Source organism: Setaria italica, chromosome IX (genome assembly GCF_000263155.2).
Source record: "Setaria italica strain Yugu1 chromosome IX, Setaria_italica_v2.0, whole genome shotgun sequence".
Classification (NCBI taxonomy): Eukaryota; Viridiplantae; Streptophyta; class Magnoliopsida; order Poales; family Poaceae; genus Setaria; species Setaria italica.
In genome coordinates, this window is record NC_028458.1 from 48,692,038 (window position 1) to 48,713,025 (window position 20,988).

Genomic DNA, 20,988 nt, shown 5'->3' on the forward strand with positions numbered 1-20,988 from the left:
ATACTTGTAACTAGAGATTAGTAATGGGTGAGGTCCAAAGATCACAATGTATTAACTGAAAATTATGAGTAGCACGTGATGACGATACAGGAAAAGGTAGATGAATGTGACGGCCCAATTGACACACATGACATAAATTATGACTAGCACTTTTATTGCAGGAAATAGCCGATGACGGTCACCCGAAACTGCGTCCGAACATAAGCCAAAAATTTGGAGATAGTCCAAAAGATGTCAGACTTGAGTCGAAGTGGGAACGTCCAAAAATAATGTGAGCAGTCATCAAGAATAATCAGGTAATACTTGTAACTAGAGATACTAGTAATGGGCGAGGTCCAAAGATCACAATGTATTAACTGAAAATTATGAGTAGCACGTGACGACAAAAAGGTAGACGAATGTGACGACCGAATGGACACGCATGACATAAACTATGACTAGCACTTTTATTGCAGGAAATAGCCGATGACTGTGCTAGTTTGGACAAAACTTCATGACCGGGGTGACTGAGACACTGATGCCAAAGCGAGGTGGAGGTGGCGACATGAAAGGCAGAAGCTGGCAGCCGAAGAGGGTAGAGAGGTCCAGAGCTATTGCACTTGACGATCTCTCTTCAAGAGGGTAGATCCTTCACAGAACAACCAAGATGGTCAAACTCCACAGAACAGTTATTGTCAGAGGTAAACTGGTGAACAGAAATCAGATTCTTGATGAGACCAGGTGAAACTAGGACATAATTAAGATGAAGGTGCGGTGATAAATCTGTAGAGCCAGTGGAGGTCACGGGAAGTAGATCCCCGTTACCGAGACAATAGATGAAGGAAGTGAATGCTGCGGAGGATAGGAACGAGTGAGGATACCGGCATCGGAGGACGTGTGTGGTGGCACTAGAGTCGAAGTACCACTCGCGCTGTTGCGGCTGCTGGAGCGTCATTGTGCTGAAGTTGGCGGCGAGAGCCTGCTGGTCCCAACCTGGACTTGTCGCCGCCCCATAGTAGCCAGGTGGGGGAACAACACTGCACCTAGCCAGGAGGAGGCATAGCTCACTGGCCCTGCCCAGGCGTGGCAGCGGTCCATTGTCCCTAGCCACTTGCCAGGAGGGCGTGGGGGTGCTGCACGGGCCTAGTAAAGGAGCCCTGGGGCGCCTGCACCTGCGCCTGGGAACCTGTGGGCTGGGCCACATGTAGATGGCGCCGGTCCAGGGGTTGTGGTAGGTGGGCCACCCACTGGTAGGAGTCTGGCCAGTGCCAGAGACCTGACCTGCCCCGACGTTGGAGGGCTCGGAGGAGAACCCACTACCGCCTTAGGGGAAACCGTTGCTGCCGCCCTTAGGGAAGCCACCGCCAGAGGTCTTCTAGCCGCCGTCGCGCTTTTGGCCATCCCGCTTGCTGCGCTTCTGCTTGTCGTTGCCCACGGTGGAAGAGCCTGCCTGCTTTGATGGCTGATGGGACGGGGAGGACTTGGAGGCGCCAGCCTCGGAGGAGGCGGCGAGAGCAGTAGCGGGCGTTGTCTTTGCCATGGTGATCTCTTCAAGTATCAATTCGTTCCGCACCTTCAGGAAGGTGGGGAGGGGACGAGTGCGTCGAAGATGAAGACCAATGGTGGTGAAGCGCTCGTGGAGGCCGTGGATGACGTTGATGATGAGCGTACGGTCGGAGATGCATCTGCCATGCCCTTGTAGCGACGACAGTAGTCGATGAAGGAGAGGTTGCCCTAGGCAAGGTTACGGAACTCCAGGTTGAGGAAGAGGGCCCTAGTCTCGTGGTTGCTGAGGAATTGGTACTCGATGGCGAGCCACACAGCGCGAGCATTGGCACCATGCTCCACCACCGCATTAGCTAGCTCGGTGGTGATGACCCCCAGGAGCCACGTCTTGACGACGCAGTTCATTCGAACCCAGTCATTGGACTAGGAAATCGTGGTGTCGGAGAGGACGTGGGTATCCAACGAGTACTTCCCAAGGACGAGGAGGAAGGATTCACGCCAGCGGGAGTAGAAGGTAGAGGTGACATCGAGGACGAGTAGGAGGAGAGCACGGATACTCTGCACAACGACGACTTGTTCATGCAGAATGAGAAGCGTCGTGGCCTCATGCTGGAAGGGTGTCGTGGGCGGCGCCGTCGGAGACCTGGGAGGCAGAGTCGTCGATGTCGTCCGCTATTGAGATCTCGGCCGCGGCGCGCTCATGGGCCAGGCGGGCGCACTCAGCGGTGGCGTCCCGGTCCTGGGCCGCTTGGGCGGCTTCGCGCTCAGTCGCCTCCGCACGGGAGAGGGCGGCGGCGTGATCGGCCTCCGCCTTCCGAGCACGCTCCTCCTTGGTGAGGCGCTCGGTTTCGGTGGTGGCCGTGGGGTCCCTAGCCTCAAGCGCGCCATCCACTGCATTAGTTGCAGGAACAGAGCCAGCGGTGACTTCGTCAACCATGGCGATGGCGCACAAGGATGCAGTGCCGGACGGCGCGCTAGAGTGCGGAAGGTGAGATAGGATCAAGATCTAAAACTCGTGACACCATGAGAGCAATGAATATTACGTGGGATAATAGATTAGATTGATCAGAGGCATATGTGTTACATAAATAGGGTTGAGGAGATCTTGAGAGCTTATGGAAATAGGGCAATCAAGATCTCCTCATATCTGTATCAATCCTAGGGCTGGCTGAATAGCCTGGCCGTGTCCCCTGGGCTGACCGGCTGTGACGCCAAGGTCTAGGCCCACACACGCATAAATACATCAATCTAACACTAACTGTATACCAGTTGTGGCTGTAAAAAAATGTGGCCATGTGGCTAAGAAACTATGGCAAGTCGTAGCTGTGAAAGTGAACCAAACCATAGTCTAAGGAATCTAAGAAACTGTGACATGCCAAAACTTTTGGCATGGCAACGTTCATCATGTCGCAAACAAAGCCCTGTATCACATATATACTCACAAGTCTCAACATTCATGAACAAGAAGAAATCATATATACCACCATTCTATGGGGCACCTTCCACACATTATTCTAAATAGAAAAAAAAACAAACTTGCATCTTATTCAAATCTTCAACCCTTGGAATGCCAATCATCAATTACATCGCCAAGACTTAAGGATATGACTAAGTTAATTTGTGTATGTCACATGGCAAAAAAGCATGCAACCTACCGTGCCATCCTCCTCATGCCATCCTTTTTCTCCGATCACCACCACCCCTTCCCAGCTTATCTCATTGACCCATCGCCCATTGTAGCAGCATGCATCTTCAAACATGCCTTGCCTCCATACTGCACCTCCAACTTACCTTTCTCCACCAACAATTGGCGACTCCCATTGCTTCATCTCGATCTTACTAGTCGCTAACCTTATCATCTTGACGCTCCCACCTTGACATAGCTAACCACCTCAGCCCCTCAGCCCTAGCCCTGAGCCCCTCACCTTCTTTTGCAAGGTGTCTTCCCTGCATAAGGTACTACATTTGCGCAGAGTGCATGTGGTATTATGATAATTTTTTCTTGAATATAAAGAGCATATAAATTTTCTATGATTATCTGCAGAAGAGCTTGCTCTTCTAAAATGGCATGAGCGAAACCTGGAGGAATGTTCCTCAAAAAAACACTAGCCAAGAGGCAACATGCCGTTTAAAAATCAAAATAAAGAAAACTACACTATCTGAATAAGTCGGAAAAAAATCTACAGGCTTGGCCATCAGCAGTTCTGAATACCGGCGTGATTAGCAGGTCGGGGCTCCGGAGTCATGATCACAGTGCACTTTACTCAAAGAAAACAGCCGAGCGGCGAAAACAAATAAGAGGGAGGAGAAACGAGAAGAAAGGGGAGCAATATTTCCACTTCACTAACCACAATTTTTAAACCCGAAACAGCCGAAAGAAAAGCAAGCAGGGAGAGCGAGGAGGCCACAAAGCACCCACCTCCCCTACCCCTCCATTATAACCACCCCCTTCCCACAAAACCACCACGCAGAGGCAGAACCCCGCAGCTCCCATTAATGGACTGCGCAACAGCTTAAACTCCGTCGCCCATTTCAAACGGAACCGGCCGAGCCGCAGCAGCGCAGCGGGCACGCGCCTCTGGGGGTGGAGGGAATGGCGGAGGCGGCGGCGATCCTCTCGCTCTCCGCGGCCGCCGTGGTGGAGGACGTGCTGCGGCAGCACGGGTGCCGCCTCAGCGATCGCGACCTCGCGTCACGCAGGGCCGAGGAAGCCGGTGCGGTTTGCGCGCCCCCATCTCGCTTGTGTTTGTTCCGTTTTTTCTGCCGCCGCCGCTTTGGCATATTCGCTCGGGTGGGGTTGTTGTTCTGAATTTCGTTTGCTTCGGTTAATTGGTGGGTGCAGCGTCGCGGCGGAACGAGGCGGCGGGGTGGCTGCGCCGCACGGTGGGGGCTGTCGCCGCGCGTGACCTGCCGGAGGAGCCGTCCGAGGAGGAGTTCCGCCTCGGCCTCCGCAACGGCCAGATCCTCTGCAGCGCGCTCAACCGGGTCCACCCGGGCGCCGTCCCGAAGGCAAGCGCTCCTTGTGTTCGTTCATTTGTCCCGTTCGTTCCCGCGGCCGTTGCCATCGTGTCGTGACGGTGCCCGTTGCGCCATGCGCGCGCCTGCAGGTGGTGGTGAACACGGCGGACTCCGTGCTGCAGGCCGACGGCGCGGCGCTGTCGGCGTTCCAGTACTTCGAGAACGTGCGCAACTTCCTGGTGGCGACGCAGGAGATCGGCCTGCCGTGCTTCGAGGCCTCCGATTTGGAGCAGGTTCGTTTCGGGGCAAGGGGTAGTGGGGTACCACCACCTGGCTTTTCTTGCAGCTGCAGCAACTTGTCACCACTCACCACACCGTTGCTTTCTGCACACACACTCTCGAGGAGGCTGTGACCTTGATGTGCCTTTTTGCCTTTCTGGGCTCAGGGAGGGAAGAGCGCCAGGGTGGTGAACTGCGTGCTCGCACTGAAGTCGTACGGTGACTGGAAGCAATGTGGTGGCACCGGGCCGTGGAAGTATGGGGGGAATCTGAAGCCGTCGGCGTCCGGCAAGTCCTTCGGGAGGAAGAACTCCGAGCCGTTTCGCAGAAGTCAATCGATGAATGAAGGTGAAGTGCCCTATGAGGAGGCTGGATTCAATGCCGATGCTCATCTTGATTCTAGCGACATGGTTAGTTCCACACTTTAACTTAGTAGCTATATTGGCTTCTCTGTATAGTTGCAATCTGGCTGAATTGTTGGTCCTTTCGTATGTATTTCCAAACAGTCGACGTCGCGCCCGCTGAAGATGTTGGTTAGTGCAGTTTTGTCCGACAAGAGGCCAGATGAAGTTCCACAGGTATGCCAATTTGCTTCCCCGTTTTTTGTAAGCTACTTACCAGTTCAACGGAGATAGCTAATTTGGTTCAATATTTTTCGATTATGAGATTACCAGTTCCATGAAGTTCTTATGCTTTTGTTTGTTTGCAGCTCTTGGAGTCCATGCTGAGTAAACTTGTTGAAGAATTTGAAAATCGTCTAAACAGCCAGAATGAATTGGTATGTTTGGTATTATTTGTCCATTTCTTATCTGTTGTTTATGAATTGCTTCTGCATACGACATATGGCATTATGCTGAGTGAGCAGTTGACAATATAGTAATCGAAGTTCCAATACATTGTGCAGGTCAAAGCGGCTCTAAAAAATGGTACTGACAGCACCAAATCCTTTTCGAAATCAAAGGTTCTGGTTGAGACCACTCCTAATACTAGTGGGAGAAAGGCAAGTTGTGAATCATTCTTATTTAATATGCTCGAATTGTGTTTCTTGTTTTACTCATCAAGTAACTCTTGCTGTTATCACAAATACAGTTAGGACAAATATACTACTAATTTTAGCTTACATCTAAAATTTAGTTGATCTCCTGTATAGATGGATGCAACAGATATTTACTGTAACCATAAACAAACAAAAAAAGAAGCATCAAGAGAAGTGTCACTGAAGCAACATTCAATTCTCCAACAACAGTCAAAAAATGTTGAGGTACCTTCTCAGTTCTCTTTGTCTTTCTTAACATCTTGGTAATGGTTTACTTAAACGTTCACGGTTCTTGTCGCCTCTAGGAACTCAAGGCTGATCTGATAACCACTAAGGCGGGTATGGAGTATATGCAAATGAAATATTCTGAGGACGTAAACCTTCTTGGTAATATGAGTATGCTTCTGGAGTTTTGGTGATTGTGATTCATTAACTACTTTAACACAAAAATACTAACGAAAGTGCATATTTGCAAATTTTATTTCAGGAAGGCACCTGTTTAGCCTGGCTCATGCTGCTTCAGGTTATCACAAAGTTCTTGAAGAAAATCGAAAGCTATACAACCAGGTGCAGGATCTTAAAGGTGCGCTTGTTACATTAAATATTTAAGCATGGATATTCCAACTTGAATAGGCAAAGATTCGGTGCTTTGAAAGATAAAGAAAAATGTGCTGTCCTAATGTTTTTTTTTATGTTTCTTGTATATAGGAAATATCAGGGTATATTGTAGGGTACGGCCCTTTTTACCTGGACAAGGAAGTCCTTCCACCGTGGGTTCCATTGACGAGGGCAACATAACCATCATCACCCCTTCAAAGTCTGGAAAGGAAGGCCGGAAAACTTTTAGCTTCAATAAGGTTTTTGGCCCATCAGCAACACAAGGTATTCTACCTTGTCCCTATCTAGCTCTTCTCTATATGAAATGGAAGATCCACATAATTGTTTGTTGTGCAGATGAGGTGTTCATAGATACCCAGCCCCTTATTCGCTCAGTTCTTGATGGATACAATGTTTGTATCTTCGCATATGGCCAAACCGGATCCGGGAAGACATACACAATGGTGAGTAATACACACCAATATTTGCCAAGTAAGAGTGAATGATAGAAGTTAAGAGAGATCCTAAAGAGCTACACAATATTACCACTGAGGGTTTTCCTTTTATCTTAATGTTTATTTCTAATGGTTTTATGTAGAGTGGGCCCAAGAACATGACTGAGCTAACCCAAGGTGTCAACTATCGCGCACTTGGCGATCTATTTAAGCTTGCTGAACAAAGGAAAGGAACCTTCATATATGATATTGCTGTGCAAATGATTGAGATTTACAACGAACAAGTCAGGGATCTCCTCGTCACTGATGGTCTGAACAAAAGATATCCTTTGTGCAATCATATTTCTTTCAAATTGTGTCAATTTCTTTATGAGTTTGTGTTATGTTGTGCTGCCGAAGGGAATTTATTTCCTTAACAAATATATACATTGGAGATTCGAAATAACTCTCAGAATGGGCTCAATGTGCCGGATGCAAGCCTTGTCCGTGTGGCGTCAACAATGGATGTCATGGAATTGATGAATGTTGGGCAGAAGAATCGTGCTGTCGGTGCCACTGCTCTAAATGACAGGAGTAGTCGTTCCCACAGGTATGTTTGCAACCTTTATGTGTAATCAAATCACATAAGTTACTTTAACATAACAATGGAAAGTAACACAATATTCTTGTAATCCTGCAGTTGTTTAACTGTTCATGTTCAAGGAAGGGATCTGACATCAGGGACCATTCTTCGTGGTTGCATGCATTTAGTTGATCTTGCAGGCAGTGAACGGGTTGATAAGTCAGAGGTTACTGGAGAAAGATTAAAAGAAGCACAGCATATAAACAAATCATTATCGGCCTTAGGGGATGTAATTGCTTCTCTTGCCCAAAAGAATGCACATGTACCTTACAGGAATAGTAAATTAACGCAACTTCTTCAAGATTCACTTGGTAAGATAACTCCCTTGCAAGTTCTTCATACATTTGTGCTGGCTGTGGAGTACAGTGAACATTCCTTTTCAATTAAACTATATTGATTTTATCAACAGGAGGTCAGGCCAAAACCTTGATGTTTGTTCATATAAGCCCAGAGAGTGATGCTGTAGGAGAAACCATCAGCACCTTGAAGTTTGCCGAGCGTGTCTCAACTGTTGAACTTGGAGCTGCTCGCTTAAATAAAGAATCCGGAGAAGTTAGAGAGCTTAAAGAGCAGGTTTATTTCTGTTGTGACGTTACTCTATCATCTTTCTTACTGCCTTTGGTCTATTCAAGATATTTATGTTCTCTGTTCGTGCTCAGATTGCTCGACTTAAATCAGCATTAGCTCTGAAAGACTCAGGATCGGAGCAAATCATGAGTCGTGACTCTGACGCATTTAACATGAAGATGCCTTCGCCTGGTTTTTCAAATAGGCGACAGGGTAGTTGTGATTTACTGTCTAGCCAAACTAACTTCAGACAACCAATGGAGGATGTCGGAAACATAGAGGTAACAATGTTCTGAACTTCTCAATTATTTCTTCCATGTATTCTTTACCATCCAAATTTTTAGGTAATTAAAGATATAATATGGCATAGGGAGTTATGATCATAACTCTTGTCATTTCAGCTGTGATAGGATTCTTTAATATTTTTTGTATCATCATGAATCGTGTATGATTTGTTCTTTTATGTTTCAGGTTAGAGCCAATCCTACATTGAGGCAAAAGAAACCAAGCTTTGACCTCCAGGATTTGTTAACATCAAATGATTCTCCTTCATGGCCAGACAGCAATTTAAGGGTGAATTTTCAGATGGGAGATGAAAGGGAAATGGTCAGTGGGGACTGGATAGATAAGGTTGTAGTGAACAACAATAACTCAGTCGGTGATTGGGAGGGGGACAGTGCAGCTTTACCTGATTTCTTTTATCAGAGATATCATTCAGGTATGAGGGAGAAGCAGTACCAGAGAAATAACACAAGACAAAAGGATGATCATGAGTATGAACAGCAAAGGCCTCGATTCTATTCTACAAATACGGATGATTCTGATGATATTGACATGGCAACAAGTGATTCCTCAGAATCAGATGCGCTATGGCAGCTCAATGTCCAAAGCATGAATAGCTCGATTAGTGAGAGCGGAGCGAAGGTTAAGAAACCACAAGCAAAGCTAAGAGACGGCTCAGATTCCAGGTAATTGTCTTTGACAAATAAAACAAATATATTGCAGTAAAAAAAATCGTGTATTACCTTTTTTGGAACCACGGAAAATAAGAAACACCATTTCTTGAAACAAAAAACACATTAATATACAAATTAAGTTACTGTTGAGCAATTTCTTGAAACTTTGCAGTGTATATGACTTAAACCTTTTGCATGGGGGGTACCACTAGCACATCTTAAGTTCAGATATTGGAAGATACAGTTTGGCTGTTGCTTAATTTGAATCGAAAGCAGTGAAACATTCCATTCATACGTGTGGATCGCAGTAATTTTAACTTTCTAGAGTGTTGTTTGCTAAGGTTAATCAAATCACAGGGTTAGTGAACGTCTGAAATTCTATTAGTGTGAAAACATCTACTGACTACTGGCATACCTTTTATTTGTCTAAAAAGTCTTCTGTTCTTGTACAATCCCTTAGTTTTGTGATGTTCCACGAAACAGAGAAAAATCAAGGAACAGACTAAGCTAGACTCCTAGACCATTTTGAATGTATTAACCGCTTATTTGACTTGAAGACTAAGTATTCTGTTCCATGCATTTCCATGTACATCAGGACTCCAGTTCATTCCCAAATACCATCAGCATCGAGGAAAGCCACAAACGGTTCAAACAGATCTGTTAGGCAACCTTTAAGCAGAAGCGACAGCAGAAGGCTTTCATCAAATGGAAGACAAGCTGGTACAAAGTAGGGACTCTTACAATGATCATGTGCAGTTTTTGCCTCTTTTTTTTTTCTCAGCGTTTGTCATGAGAGATTGCGAGGTTGTTCTCGTGTACAGCAATGAGTGACAATAAACCCAATTGATTGTGTCAGTGTGGTGAGTTGTGATCTCAACAACTGGTGTGTGAGGCCATTAACCATTTTTTCTTATTGGCCTATCAGGCTATGTTGAGTTGTTGCTAATTTTTTTGTATGTTGTTCATAATATAATATATAATGAAAAGAAAGGAAATTGATTGATCAAAAGCTGGTGCCTAATTTCTATACTCGAATACTTTTATCTTTTGATAAAGACTCTTTGCAATGTGCCTCAATTCTTGCTATCGAGCATCCTAAGGAGTGGCTTTTGCTTTTGCTGCAGTTCTTTTCAATCAACATATGATTTCCATGGGTCCACCCTACCATGAATGAACAAACGAAGTTTACAATAACAATGTTTGGTGGCATTGGTTTGTTTTCAGCTAATGTGACATACAGCCAACAAGCTCACTTGCATTCGAATTTTGCGTTACTTGCGGCAATGCAGGCGACCTGAAATGTCGTTGCTGCAGAGTTGCGGTGCCTGCTAAGAGACGCAGTGAGCCTGAACATGCAAATTTTCCGTTAATCTGCCGGAGGGATGCTCCACACCTTGGGACTCCGGTGTAGTCCGGTTGTTGTTTTCAAGCTTCACCGTAAACCTGCATGTCGTCTCCTGCATTTCCGAGTGGAATTAGTCAGAAACGTATGTGTTGATGAGCGCGCATAATTTCGGGCAGTGATGAATTTCTGACTCGGTAATTGCAACTTCGTGCTCGTTTTCCATTTGGTTTGGTTTTCGCAGAGCGAATCGGCAAAGGTAGAACAAGAACATATTCTGTAGTACTATAGAAAGAAGAACATGCATGGTAAGCAAAAAATGTGAATATCTCAAGTTAGTGACGGTCTACTTGAACAACACAAGGTAAACCTTTGTGCGAAGAGACTCACTCTGAAATCTTACTGAAGGAAACACCAAAAAGCTGAAAGGATAGGGATTTGCTACAATACCGTTCTTACAGATGGGCCAAGCCACCATGAACTTTGGGCCCATTAAAAATGGAAGTAATTATCCATGGGCCAGTCATTAACATGGATGGGTCGCTCTGCATCGGCTTAAGGCCCAGACTTCAAGTTACTTGCTAACACCGCAAGCCGGCACACCGCTGTTTTCCCTTCTCGTCTATCGCTGCTTGCGCGGCCGGTTAACTGACGGGACCGACGATGGTGTGAAACAATAAATGAAAATTCAACTCAGTATTAAATAAAAAAGTTTATTTTTTAAATATTAAATAATAAATACTCTATTTTCTCGGTATCAATAGTGAATTTTCTCCAACCAGAAACCTTTTTTCATGAACCATTTTCTTATTTTTTTTAAAAAAAATAATGTATGCCTAGTAGCATTTTTTGTTTTGTTTTAGCTGGGGCTTCTAAATTTTTAGATTAAGGATCTTGTATAGTATAACTGATGATGATTAAATTGGACACCCGTAGCTAAGGGGTTAGGGTTATGTTCTCTTGTTTAGCTTAGCAAACTAATCATTGCGACATACGTGCTAGTGTGCTACGTGTAGTATTGTTGGCAAATGTATAGTGGACAAATTGTGGGTGCATGAGCGCACTACAATCAGGAGAGAAAAGTTAGGGCAGCTATTATCCTTTGACCTAGGTTCTAAATCTAAACAGGCAGATGCAGCACATGTTTCTAGATGCGAACTCGTCTTAAAATAGGGCAAGATGAGCTAGAATACACCTGTATGTATTCAATATCAATATACTTCTTTTATATAATGGATACAACATCAAATCTCAGTAACGGCATCTAAACAGTGAACGGAGACCAACTATTTTGTTTAGGTTGTAAACGGTCTATTAAATAGAAATGGATTTAAACACTAAAAAATGGGATTAAACAGGCTAAACATAACGGAATTAAATGTTATTATGGAGGCTAAACATACGTTTAACGTACTAAACATGTTTAGGTGAACATTGTTAATTCAACTTGAATTCTTATACCCATAAATATATATACTTAAGTTTGTCTATGGATAAATATGTATATTTGATTTGTTGCATGCATAAATATATGTACATGGTCTTTTATATGCATAAAAAATATATGCGGCGGCGTGCCCTTGCTCTTCGACTTCATCGCCGTCGCCACCGGTGGCCGCACCAACCTCCACCGCTCCTGCACCGCGCTGGCCACGCCATGGTCGGGGACCAGCCGCCGACGCCACCCAAGCGCCCGGCCATCATGCTGCACACCTTCCTCTTCTTGCTCACCTACCTCGCACTCGACGTCACCTTCTACGCCGCCGTGCCGGCCAACTTTACCTCCTCCGCGGGCGGCAGAGGGCCACGGACAGCGGCGAAAGGGCGGCGGCGCCCTCACCAGACCGGTGGAGGGCCACGGTGGTGGCGTCCCTGGGTCCGAGGGGGGTGGGTTTGGGTGGAAGGGGCAGGGGGGATTCGGAAAAAACCAATTTTGCATTGCTGGCCGGCGGGCGGTTAAGTGAAAAATAACCTCATCTTTAACCCTATCCATTAGACTAGCATCTTGTGGTCTTGATTCAGAGTTTCCAAGGTTGCACGGAGTATCTGATTTGCACCAAATACGTTCCCTAGGTTATATTTGTATATTGCCACGGAGTTGGTTTCCTTGTAAACTTGGAATAAACTATGGGGATTATGTATTTATTAGCTCTATCAAAGATTTCGCAAATAGTTTTCCCATATTCTATTATTGAAGCGCCCACGTGCGAATGCATTTTTATTAATTTACATGCATTGTCTTAAAGCTTAAGTACATTTTTAAATATAAATTAGTTTTTTCCACATTGTTAACTGGACATGCTTTTCTATTTCTTTTTTCGTTAGTGGAAGGTACGTGGACATGCTGACTTGCGGCACGGCACATGGTGACATGGATCCATAGCCACCTGACACAAGACATGTATGGTCCAAGCTATCCATTTTAGCTGGCAGTTTGGCGTTCAAAGTATGGATACTGACACGGTGACCATGAGACGACAGCAACAAAATCCAGTGTCGACACGGTTTTCTTAAAGCTGTAAACCACCATTGACCACCACCTATCCAGCACGGTTGCACACGCAGCCCTACCTGCTGGGGCTGACCCAGTGACCACACCGGCCGGGAGATTTTTTACCTAAACCCCCTGTTTTACACAAAAATCACAAAACCTTCCTCCGCGTTCTCCCTCTGATCGGCGGATTAAAATCCTCGCCCCCATTTCCAGCCCCTTTCTGTTCACTGCCCTCGCCAAATTCCCCCAATCCCAGCTCGCCGCCGACGGCATTGCGTCGCCATTGCCTCCGAATCCGAGTGCGCGTCGCGTGATCCCGGATCCAGCTTGGCGTCTTTACCCGCCGTCGCCTCCGACCCAACATTTTCCGCGCAAGGCATGGTGCCGTCCCGGCGGTTTTTTGGGAGAGTGCTTCTTCTGTAGGACCGCGGCGAGAGGCTGTGATGGCGGGCGCCGCCACGGAGGGGAAGCTCTCCCCGGCTCTGCCCCTGGCCACACTGATCGGCCGCGAGCTCCGCGGCGACGGCTCCGAGCGCCCGCTCGTGCGGTACGGCCACTCCGGCTTCGCCAAGCGCGGCGAGGACTACTTCCTCGTCAAGCCCGACTGCCTCCGCGTCCCAGGCGACCCTTCCTCCGCGTTCTCCGTCTTCGCTGTACGGCTCGTTCTTCCTTTCTTGTATTGCCATTCCGGTCTAGTTTGCGTTCGGTGGTGTGATGGCTTGTGTTTTTGGTTCCTTGGATCTGCTGTTCGCAGGTGTTCGACGGCCACAATGGCGTGTCGGCGGCGGTGTTCAGCAAGGAGAAATTGCTGGAGCACGTGATGAGCGCCGTGCCTCAGGGCATCAGCCGCGAGGACTGGCTACAGGCGCTGCCGCGCGCGCTCGTCGCTGGATTCGTCAAGACAGACATTGACTTCCAGCGCAAGGGTGAGATGACACCGGTGATCCTTGCAGTGCCGTTGGGAGTCTGATCAAACCTCGCTAGAAAGATGCTTAACTTCGGGAATCGGTGCAGGGGAGACTTCAGGGACAACGGCGACCCTGGTTGTGGTTGATGGGTTCACGGTCACCGTGGCTTCAGTGGGAGATTCCAGGTGCATTCTGGATACACAAGGTGGCGAGGTCTCGTTGCTGACTGTGGATCACCGGCTAGAAGAGAATGCAGAGGAGAGGGAGCGGGTCACAGCAAGTGGAGGGGAGGTCAGCCGGCTTAATCTCTGTGGAGGACAAGAGGTAATGATCACTGCTCATCAGTGATGGCGATGAAGAAGAATTCTAGGATACATAATTATATCTGCATGCTTTGGAAGCACTTCTGGATGTGGATTTTGTTGTTAATTGTCCTCTCTCTTTTTTAGGTTGGTCCTCTCCGATGCTGGCCTGGTGGATTGTGCCTTTCAAGGTCAATTGGGGATACTGATGTCGGCGAGTTCATTGTACCGATTCCACATGTCAAGCAAGTGAAGGTGTGAAATAATCACTTTTTATCAAACGAAAGGAATTAGCTCTTCCTAACATGTTTTTGTTAACATGTGGTTTACTTTTGGTAATTGTAGCTCCCAAATACTGGTGGAAGACTAATAATTGCTTCAGATGGAATATGGGATGCTCTGTCCTCAGAGACTGCTGCTCAGGCATGTCGGGGATTGCCTGCAGAACTGGCTGCGAAGCTTGTTGTTAAGGTGAGTATGCATGTGGCTGGGCTATTGCATCATCCGGTACTTTCTGTGTTATGCTTAAATTGTCTAAATCATCTAATCAGTATCCAACTTCTTGTGCAGCAAGCTCTGAAGACTAGCGGGTTGAAAGACGACACCACATGCGTGGTTGTTGACATCATTCCATCTGATCATTGTTCAACACCACCAGCATTGTCTCCAAAGAGAAATCAGAACATGTTGAAGTCTCTTATTTTTGGTAGGAGGTCACATAGTTCTGTCGGAAAGCTCAGCAAATCTGCTTCATTGAGCTCTGTGGAAGAAATATTTGAGGAGGGATCTGCAATGTTGGAAGAAAGGCATGTTCTTGTTTTCTCGTGCAGTTCATGTATCTCTAAACCCTTTTTGCAGTTTTATGCACATTCTAAGCTTTTTAGCTTATGTGGATTCTTTGTTGCCGTCGATTAATTCCCAATACTCTGATTGCCGCATGTCTCTGGTTTAGTAGAGTAAGTAACAATGCAGAAATGCTCAACAAATTCTGTTGCACGTTTTTTTTTGTATCATGCCCTTGTGTTTGATGTTATGGAAATAAAAATATTCATTGGTGGAGGATGGTTTGCATCAGGATTTAAGAGTCTGTGCAGTAGAAACTAAAAACCTAGTTTGTCCGTTCTCTGCTGGTTAGGCATATTTGGATGTTCCATTAGTTCTAGTGCCCCTGGAATTCCATAGAATGTTGTCACTGCAACCCTGTTCTTTCATGATGGCATCATTCACTTTACATGAGCCTTTGTGGTATTTTTGGCACTGGATAGGAATAAATTTTTGGTGACATGTTGCATCACTTGAATATATACCTTTCTCAATGTGAATTAAAAATGTAGGCCTAAGAGAAAAGATTTAAGTAATATTATGCTAACAGATTCCATGCCACATTCTGGATGTGCAATGTGGTTGATGTGGATTTTACAATGGACTTACATTTGGATAAAGTATGTATGCCATTTTGCTTCTCCCCGTTCCAGAACTTACGCAGTGTAAAAAGAATATTAGTTTTGCTAGGCTACACTTGTTGTGATGTGTAATCTTAGAGATTTCGTTATATGCCACAAGAGTCCCTTTTGTTTAACCTCACTAGAATCCTTGATTGCATGTGGCATTCCTACTAAATTTGTTGTATTATCTTATCAGTAGAAGATTGAGGTTCCCAGGAGCACTTCATGCTAGATTGGAAGAACTTTTTAACTGCCAGGAGCATTTCATTTAGTCAAGTAAACTAATATAAATAATGATCACATAGCTGCCTTATGATTAACTTTGACTGTTTGGCTGTTGGAGATCTATTGCTGATTGATGTTCTGCTTCAAGAGGAAGGACACCCTGGTGTTACTTCTCTGTCTGCTCACTTGAGCCTGTTCAGCTGTGCCCTAACTTGAAATCTATACCTTTTGCAGGTTGGGTAGAAATTTCCCATCAAAAGCTAATCTGCCTCCCTTCCGCTGCGCTATCTGCCAAGTGGACCAAGAGCCGTTCGAAGGTTTAATGACGGACAATGTAGGTGGCTGCTGCTCAGCCCCATCAACACCATGGGGTGGTCCTTATCTTTGTTCAGACTGTAGGAAAAAGAAGGATGCGATGGAAGGTAAAAGATCAAGCCGCTCAACAACGTGCAGGTGAAGGTACTGATAGGAAACCACCGGGTCCTGTCCATGCCAACTAGTCTTCGATTTCGGTTTTCTGCTGCTTGTAAAAAGAGAAGAATAAACCGTTTGTTGTTTGATCCAAGTATTGTGTGGTGAAACTAACTGCACTCCAGCCTGAACTGAAAAAATTGGGGGTAACTAACAAGCCTGGTTTCTATCAACAGTGCGGATGGCATTTTTCGTTTGCTCAGAGAAGATAGCTAACAAACTTGAAGCCTTTAGTATTGTGAACCCTAACATGTAAAGAGAAATGAGTAGCCTAACAATGTGTTTGATAACGATGGCACGGCTCCTCATTGCTGATTTAGAATGCATTTTGTATGGAGCCGGTCGCTTGAACGTTTGATTCTATCCCAATCAATCTAGGACAGTATTTGGTGTATGGCTGAAGTGGATTTCATTGTATTTGCCTTCAGATTGCTGTTTGCAATCCTCTTCTGAGTTGATTTTTCCCCCTTCCTTTTTTGTGCAACTGTCCTTGAGCTAGCGGCCGTACAGCTGCCAAATATATGTAGTCGAAGCATATTTCCCAGCTTGTGATGCGTAGTTTTTATATTTTTCTCCCATAACAGTAATCTGAGGACGAGAGACGGTACTGCATGTCAGCTAGTGCTGCAAGGTTGGAGACTCATCAATCGTGCCAGCTACCTTGCCCTGAAGAACTGGAATGCTGAATTATTTGCGTCTGTTGATGACTTGATGCTATGGCTGGTACCCATGTTAGGGCATACATGATCTACCCCACTGGAAAGGCAGCCATTCATTTCACTGTAGTTTACGACTACAGTGTTTAAGAAAGGAAGAAACAAGGCACCTTTTTTACGCTTTTACACACATGGGTAGGGGTTCTGGTGAACAGTCAAAACACCCCGGAGCAGTGCTAATTTTTTTCACGACTCATGTTACATCCCAAAATGATAAAAGATGAAAAAAAGATTCACATCTGATCCTACCAATTGCACCACTAGTTATTTCTTCTTCTCTGCGTGCATCAGCTATTGCCTTTCTCCCAGGCGTCCTCAAGCCAAACAGCAAACACTGGTCAATGTCAGCAGACAGTTAGACGAACGGACACGACCCGGCAGGAGGGCTCGGCATGGCATCCAGCCGAAATGATGATGCCAATTGCCACGCTCCTCCCGCGCGATCCCATCCTACACCGCATGGAAGACGTGCCCAGCGAAAACAAGCGCGCGCGTCGTGGCCTCACAACCTGGCGCCGGTGCTGGAGAGCAGCAGCCCGCACGTCTGCGACCCGCTGAACTGCACGTCGAAGGGGTCCCGTGCGTCGAACCCGCCCGCCCCGACGCCGACCCCGAACGAGGGGAACGACCACGGCTCGGCGCCGCCGAGCTGGTGGTGCGCGGCGCCGGCCGACTGCAGCACGTCCTCCAGGGCCTCGCTGAGCGGCTGCGGCCGCTGCTGCTGGAGGAGGAGCGGGTTCAGCAGCAGGTCGCCGTCGTGCGAGCCCGGGGCGCCTCCTGGAAGGTGAGTGCCCTGTGGGATAAGGCCGAGCACCTGCGCGGCGGGCACGGGCAGGGCCTGGGCCGCGGCCGGTGGCTGGTCCGCGGGGGCGCCCTGCGACTGCACCTTGAACTCGGCGATGCGGTCCGGGAACTTGTACGCGTCCTGCTGCAGCTTCACCACCAGCGCCTGCACAGATTAAAAAAAAAGCTCAGTCAGGTGTGCCGCTCATGACATGATCGTCGTCGCGCTTGCTGCATTTTTGTCTGTTCGGCTGCTGACCTTCTGGGTCGGATCGAGGGCGTTCAAAGTGAAGCAGTTGGTGCCGACGATCACGCCGACGACCTCGTAGACACAGTTGAAGAGGAGGACGATGCCGTGCCCGCTGCAGTAGGAGTAGAGCTTGTCGTCCAGCACGCACTCCCGGGCGTGCTCCACCGTCGACTCCCACATCTTGTTCGACATCCCGCCGCCAAGCAACTGAAAACAGTAGTGCGGTGCAGCAAGGTGAGAATACAACGCTCGGTAATCTGAAGCAGAATTAGCACTACTGTATCAGCAGTACGTGACAGTAGTGCAAGTCTCTTACGCTGCGCAGTCCGTACTGGTCCATCACCAGGTTCCTGAGGAAGTCTTGAACGGTGTGGATTCCAAAGTCAGCAAGCTTCTTGTGGAAAACCCCGTCCTTCCCGATCTTCTCCAGGCGCCACACGTCGTCGGCTAATGCAGGAGGATGGTGCTTCTTGTACACTGAAATTCGGGAGCATTGATGAATGTCGAGTTCAAAACTACTACGACGAAATGTTTCATGAACAAAAACCTGTGCCAAGTCAAGAGCGTAGACCAACAACTTACCTTCTCCACGGTGATCCTTGACGAGGAAGGGATTGCTGACAGCTTCCTGCACCCGTTCTTCGATGGAGCTGGCCCGGGACATCCTCGCGCCGAGCCTGAACTTCCGGCTCCTTATCCAGCTCGAGTTATCCGTGAAGGAGATGTCGCGGATGGAGGCGACGCCCTTCTCGAGCACGATGATCACCTCACCGGACAGGAGCGGCCTCTTGCCTTCCCTCTCGAACACCACGCTCTCGCTGAACTCCTTCTCGGTGTGCTCCAGCCGCTCGTCGGCGTTGAAGTCGCCGTCGAGGACGAGGAGCTCGACCTTCATCGAGGACAGGGGGCCGGAGGTCACCGTCTGGTTGGTGGCGGCGTCGGTCAGGACGATCCGGAGCGGCTGCTTGCTCTCGGCCTCCACTCTGTTGCCTGTGAAAAGCGTCTGCGGCAGGTTTCCCTGGAACTGCAGCTTGTACCGTTTGCTGCTTGTTTTCAGTTGCAGTGGGAGCCTGAACAATGCAGAACACAAGTTCAGTCATGACATGCACCAACTGAAAACGAAAAGTGGTGTGTTGGCAGTTTGGGTAAAGTAGATTTGACAGCAAAAGTAAAAGAAGCTAAAGCCTAACACTGCACTGACAGCATAATTTCTGAAACAATTAAAAGCAGTTTTTCAGAGGAATCCTAACAGCAGCATGAGTAGCAAACTAGAGCAGGATGTCTCCTACAACAACTAATATTTGAAGTACTCAAAATGCAGAGGGGTGAGATGAAAATAACCAGACTTATACTGCTCTAGCGATTGTGAACACTGTTGTTCAGCATTAACCGTTTGCAATACTGAGCTTGAAGCATGCAAGATTTTCATAACTCTGAGAAACTAGCCGCTACTAGCATAGTATGTGCTACTCCACAAGAACTAGTAGCATTTCAGTAATTCAGTGTCTAGAGGCTAACCTGTGTGCAGAATCGATGTGTCGGATGAGGACATTATGCACCTCCTCCTGCACCTGATTATCAGGACGCAAATGGCCATCAGAATTCTGTCAGAGATAGGGAAAAAACGCCACAGTGCAACGAAGTGCAGTGCCATTCAGATGGCTGCGGAGGAGAAGTGCTTACGACTCTGCGCAGGAACGGCTCCAGCTTGGGCAGATGCCTCTGCATGTACTGCGCGCCGATGGCCTCCTGCATCGAGCTACTGCAAATGGACAGGACAGGACAGAGGCGAACATCAGCGTCAGAAACCCAAGAACTCAAGCATTCAGCGCGGCCACGCCCCAATGCAGCACGGAATCAAAGCTCACTTGAGGAACGTCCGGCGGCGCTTGGCGTCGGGGCAGCCGGCGGCGAGCTCCTCCTCGTCGCCGTCCACCACCTCCTCCTCCACGTCCAGCGCCCTCTTCAGGTCCATGGCGACACCGCTCTGGCCCACGTGCGAGCCAACACCTCGAGAGGTCGAGACCACTAGGCTCACTCGGATTCACCTGGGGCGGCCGGCTCGCACCGTTAGCTTAAACCCCCTGGCAGTGACCGCGGCGGCTATAAATAGCCCGGGGCGCAGGAAAGCAGAGGAAGCAGCGTGGAAGCTTCTTCCACGGGTGTGTGTGGGGGGGTCGGTCTCGTCACGGACACGCTCCCCGGCCGGGCAAAAGACCGTAAAGCGCCACCCGCCTCGCCACACCGGGATGACAGAATCCCTAGAAATGCCAAGATTCGGAGCACACCCACCCGAGGAGGGGATAGATGGCTTTCGGCTTTTCCGTCCTCCCCCTCCTCGGCTCCTCTCTTTCAGTGCCGACGTACGCCTGCAGAAAGGGCGCGGGATTTTGTCAGGCCGGAAAGTGGCAAAGGCGGGGGCGGCCGGGAGCTGTCACCGGCTAGCTGTGGCCTGCGAGCGAGCGCATGACCGTGCGGTGGGGGAGTCGATCGGGGATGGGGATGGAATGGGCAGCGGCGGGGTGCATCGGGAGGCGGGCCGCCGGGGGGGTGTGCGTGGCTGGATTGGAGAAGCTTCCAGGAAGCAGAGTTGGAGCGGCTGTTCGTGGCCATGGACGGGTCTGGGCCGCCGTGGAGACGGATGCCCCTCGGCGGGTAGGCTTTTGGGGGCTCAAAGATGGGTACAAAGGAGAGCTTTTCGCGCCGGGGGGAGGGAGGTGCTCGGAGCGGGGGAAGAAAGGGAGCGCAAAGCGGCGAGGAACAAAGCGAGCGCCGAGCGAGGGATTCGGCTCCTCTCGCTCTTTCTCCCCTGCGTTGCGTCGAGCTCATGATGAGTTCGTGTGCGCCTCTGGATCGTGGAGAGACGAAGTTGGAATGATAGTGCTTTTCCCATTTCCTTTTTTATCTTTTCTCTGATGGAATAATTCAATTCAGCTGTGAATGAGCTGCTCGGTGCCCGTGCACGTCAACCAATGTCCAGCTCTTAATCATGTACAGGGAAAAAGGTGAATGTTCAGCTAACACTTCTTGAAATGATCAGACCATTTCTCTTCTGATCGAGCTCGACTTGAAGTAGTACCACTGAACTTAAAAAATC

General features: G+C 48.1%; 4 protein-coding genes across 4 annotated transcripts; 2 read left to right on the top strand and 2 right to left on the bottom strand.

The window, feature by feature from the left end:
• Window positions 1–1,354: 1,354 nt before the first annotated feature.
• Window positions 1,355–1,890, bottom strand: LOC105915190. Its single transcript, XM_012849134.1, has 2 exons — window positions 1,728–1,890; window positions 1,355–1,674 (listed from the first exon to the last, which is right to left on the bottom strand). The coding sequence occupies exons 1-2, from the start codon at window positions 1,888–1,890 to the stop codon at window positions 1,355–1,357; spliced, it is 483 nt and encodes a 160-aa protein (XP_012704588.1).
• A 2,012-nt stretch (window positions 1,891–3,902) lies between these two features.
• Window positions 3,903–9,964, top strand: LOC101766088 (kinesin-like protein KIN-14F). The gene is made up of 19 exons (XM_004984597.4): window positions 3,903–4,199; window positions 4,328–4,494; window positions 4,593–4,736; window positions 4,890–5,132; window positions 5,229–5,300; window positions 5,432–5,500; window positions 5,627–5,722; window positions 5,873–5,983; window positions 6,064–6,145; window positions 6,246–6,341; window positions 6,467–6,640; window positions 6,713–6,819; window positions 6,954–7,132; window positions 7,238–7,399; window positions 7,490–7,743; window positions 7,842–8,005; window positions 8,092–8,280; window positions 8,471–8,967; window positions 9,551–9,964. The coding sequence occupies exons 1-19, from the start codon at window positions 4,079–4,081 to the stop codon at window positions 9,684–9,686; spliced, it is 3,063 nt and encodes a 1,020-aa protein (XP_004984654.1). The 5' UTR covers window positions 3,903–4,078; the 3' UTR covers window positions 9,687–9,964.
• Window positions 9,965–12,974: 3,010 nt separating this feature from the next.
• LOC101766497 (probable protein phosphatase 2C 33) lies at window positions 12,975–16,536 on the top strand. Its single transcript, XM_004984598.2, has 7 exons — window positions 12,975–13,444; window positions 13,546–13,717; window positions 13,806–14,023; window positions 14,149–14,256; window positions 14,347–14,472; window positions 14,572–14,807; window positions 15,906–16,536. Exons 1-7 carry the CDS (start codon window positions 13,235–13,237, stop codon window positions 16,126–16,128), a joined length of 1,293 nt encoding a protein of 430 aa, XP_004984655.1. The 5' UTR covers window positions 12,975–13,234; the 3' UTR covers window positions 16,129–16,536.
• A 420-nt stretch (window positions 16,537–16,956) lies between these two features.
• Window positions 16,957–20,931, bottom strand: LOC101767191 (calmodulin-binding protein 60 D). The gene is made up of 7 exons (XM_004984600.3): window positions 19,760–20,931; window positions 19,575–19,653; window positions 19,410–19,462; window positions 18,474–18,961; window positions 18,208–18,368; window positions 17,901–18,098; window positions 16,957–17,807 (listed from the first exon to the last, which is right to left on the bottom strand). Exons 1-7 carry the CDS (start codon window positions 19,864–19,866, stop codon window positions 17,361–17,363), a joined length of 1,533 nt encoding a protein of 510 aa, XP_004984657.1. The 5' UTR covers window positions 19,867–20,931; the 3' UTR covers window positions 16,957–17,360.
• Window positions 20,932–20,988: the final 57 nt, after the last annotated feature.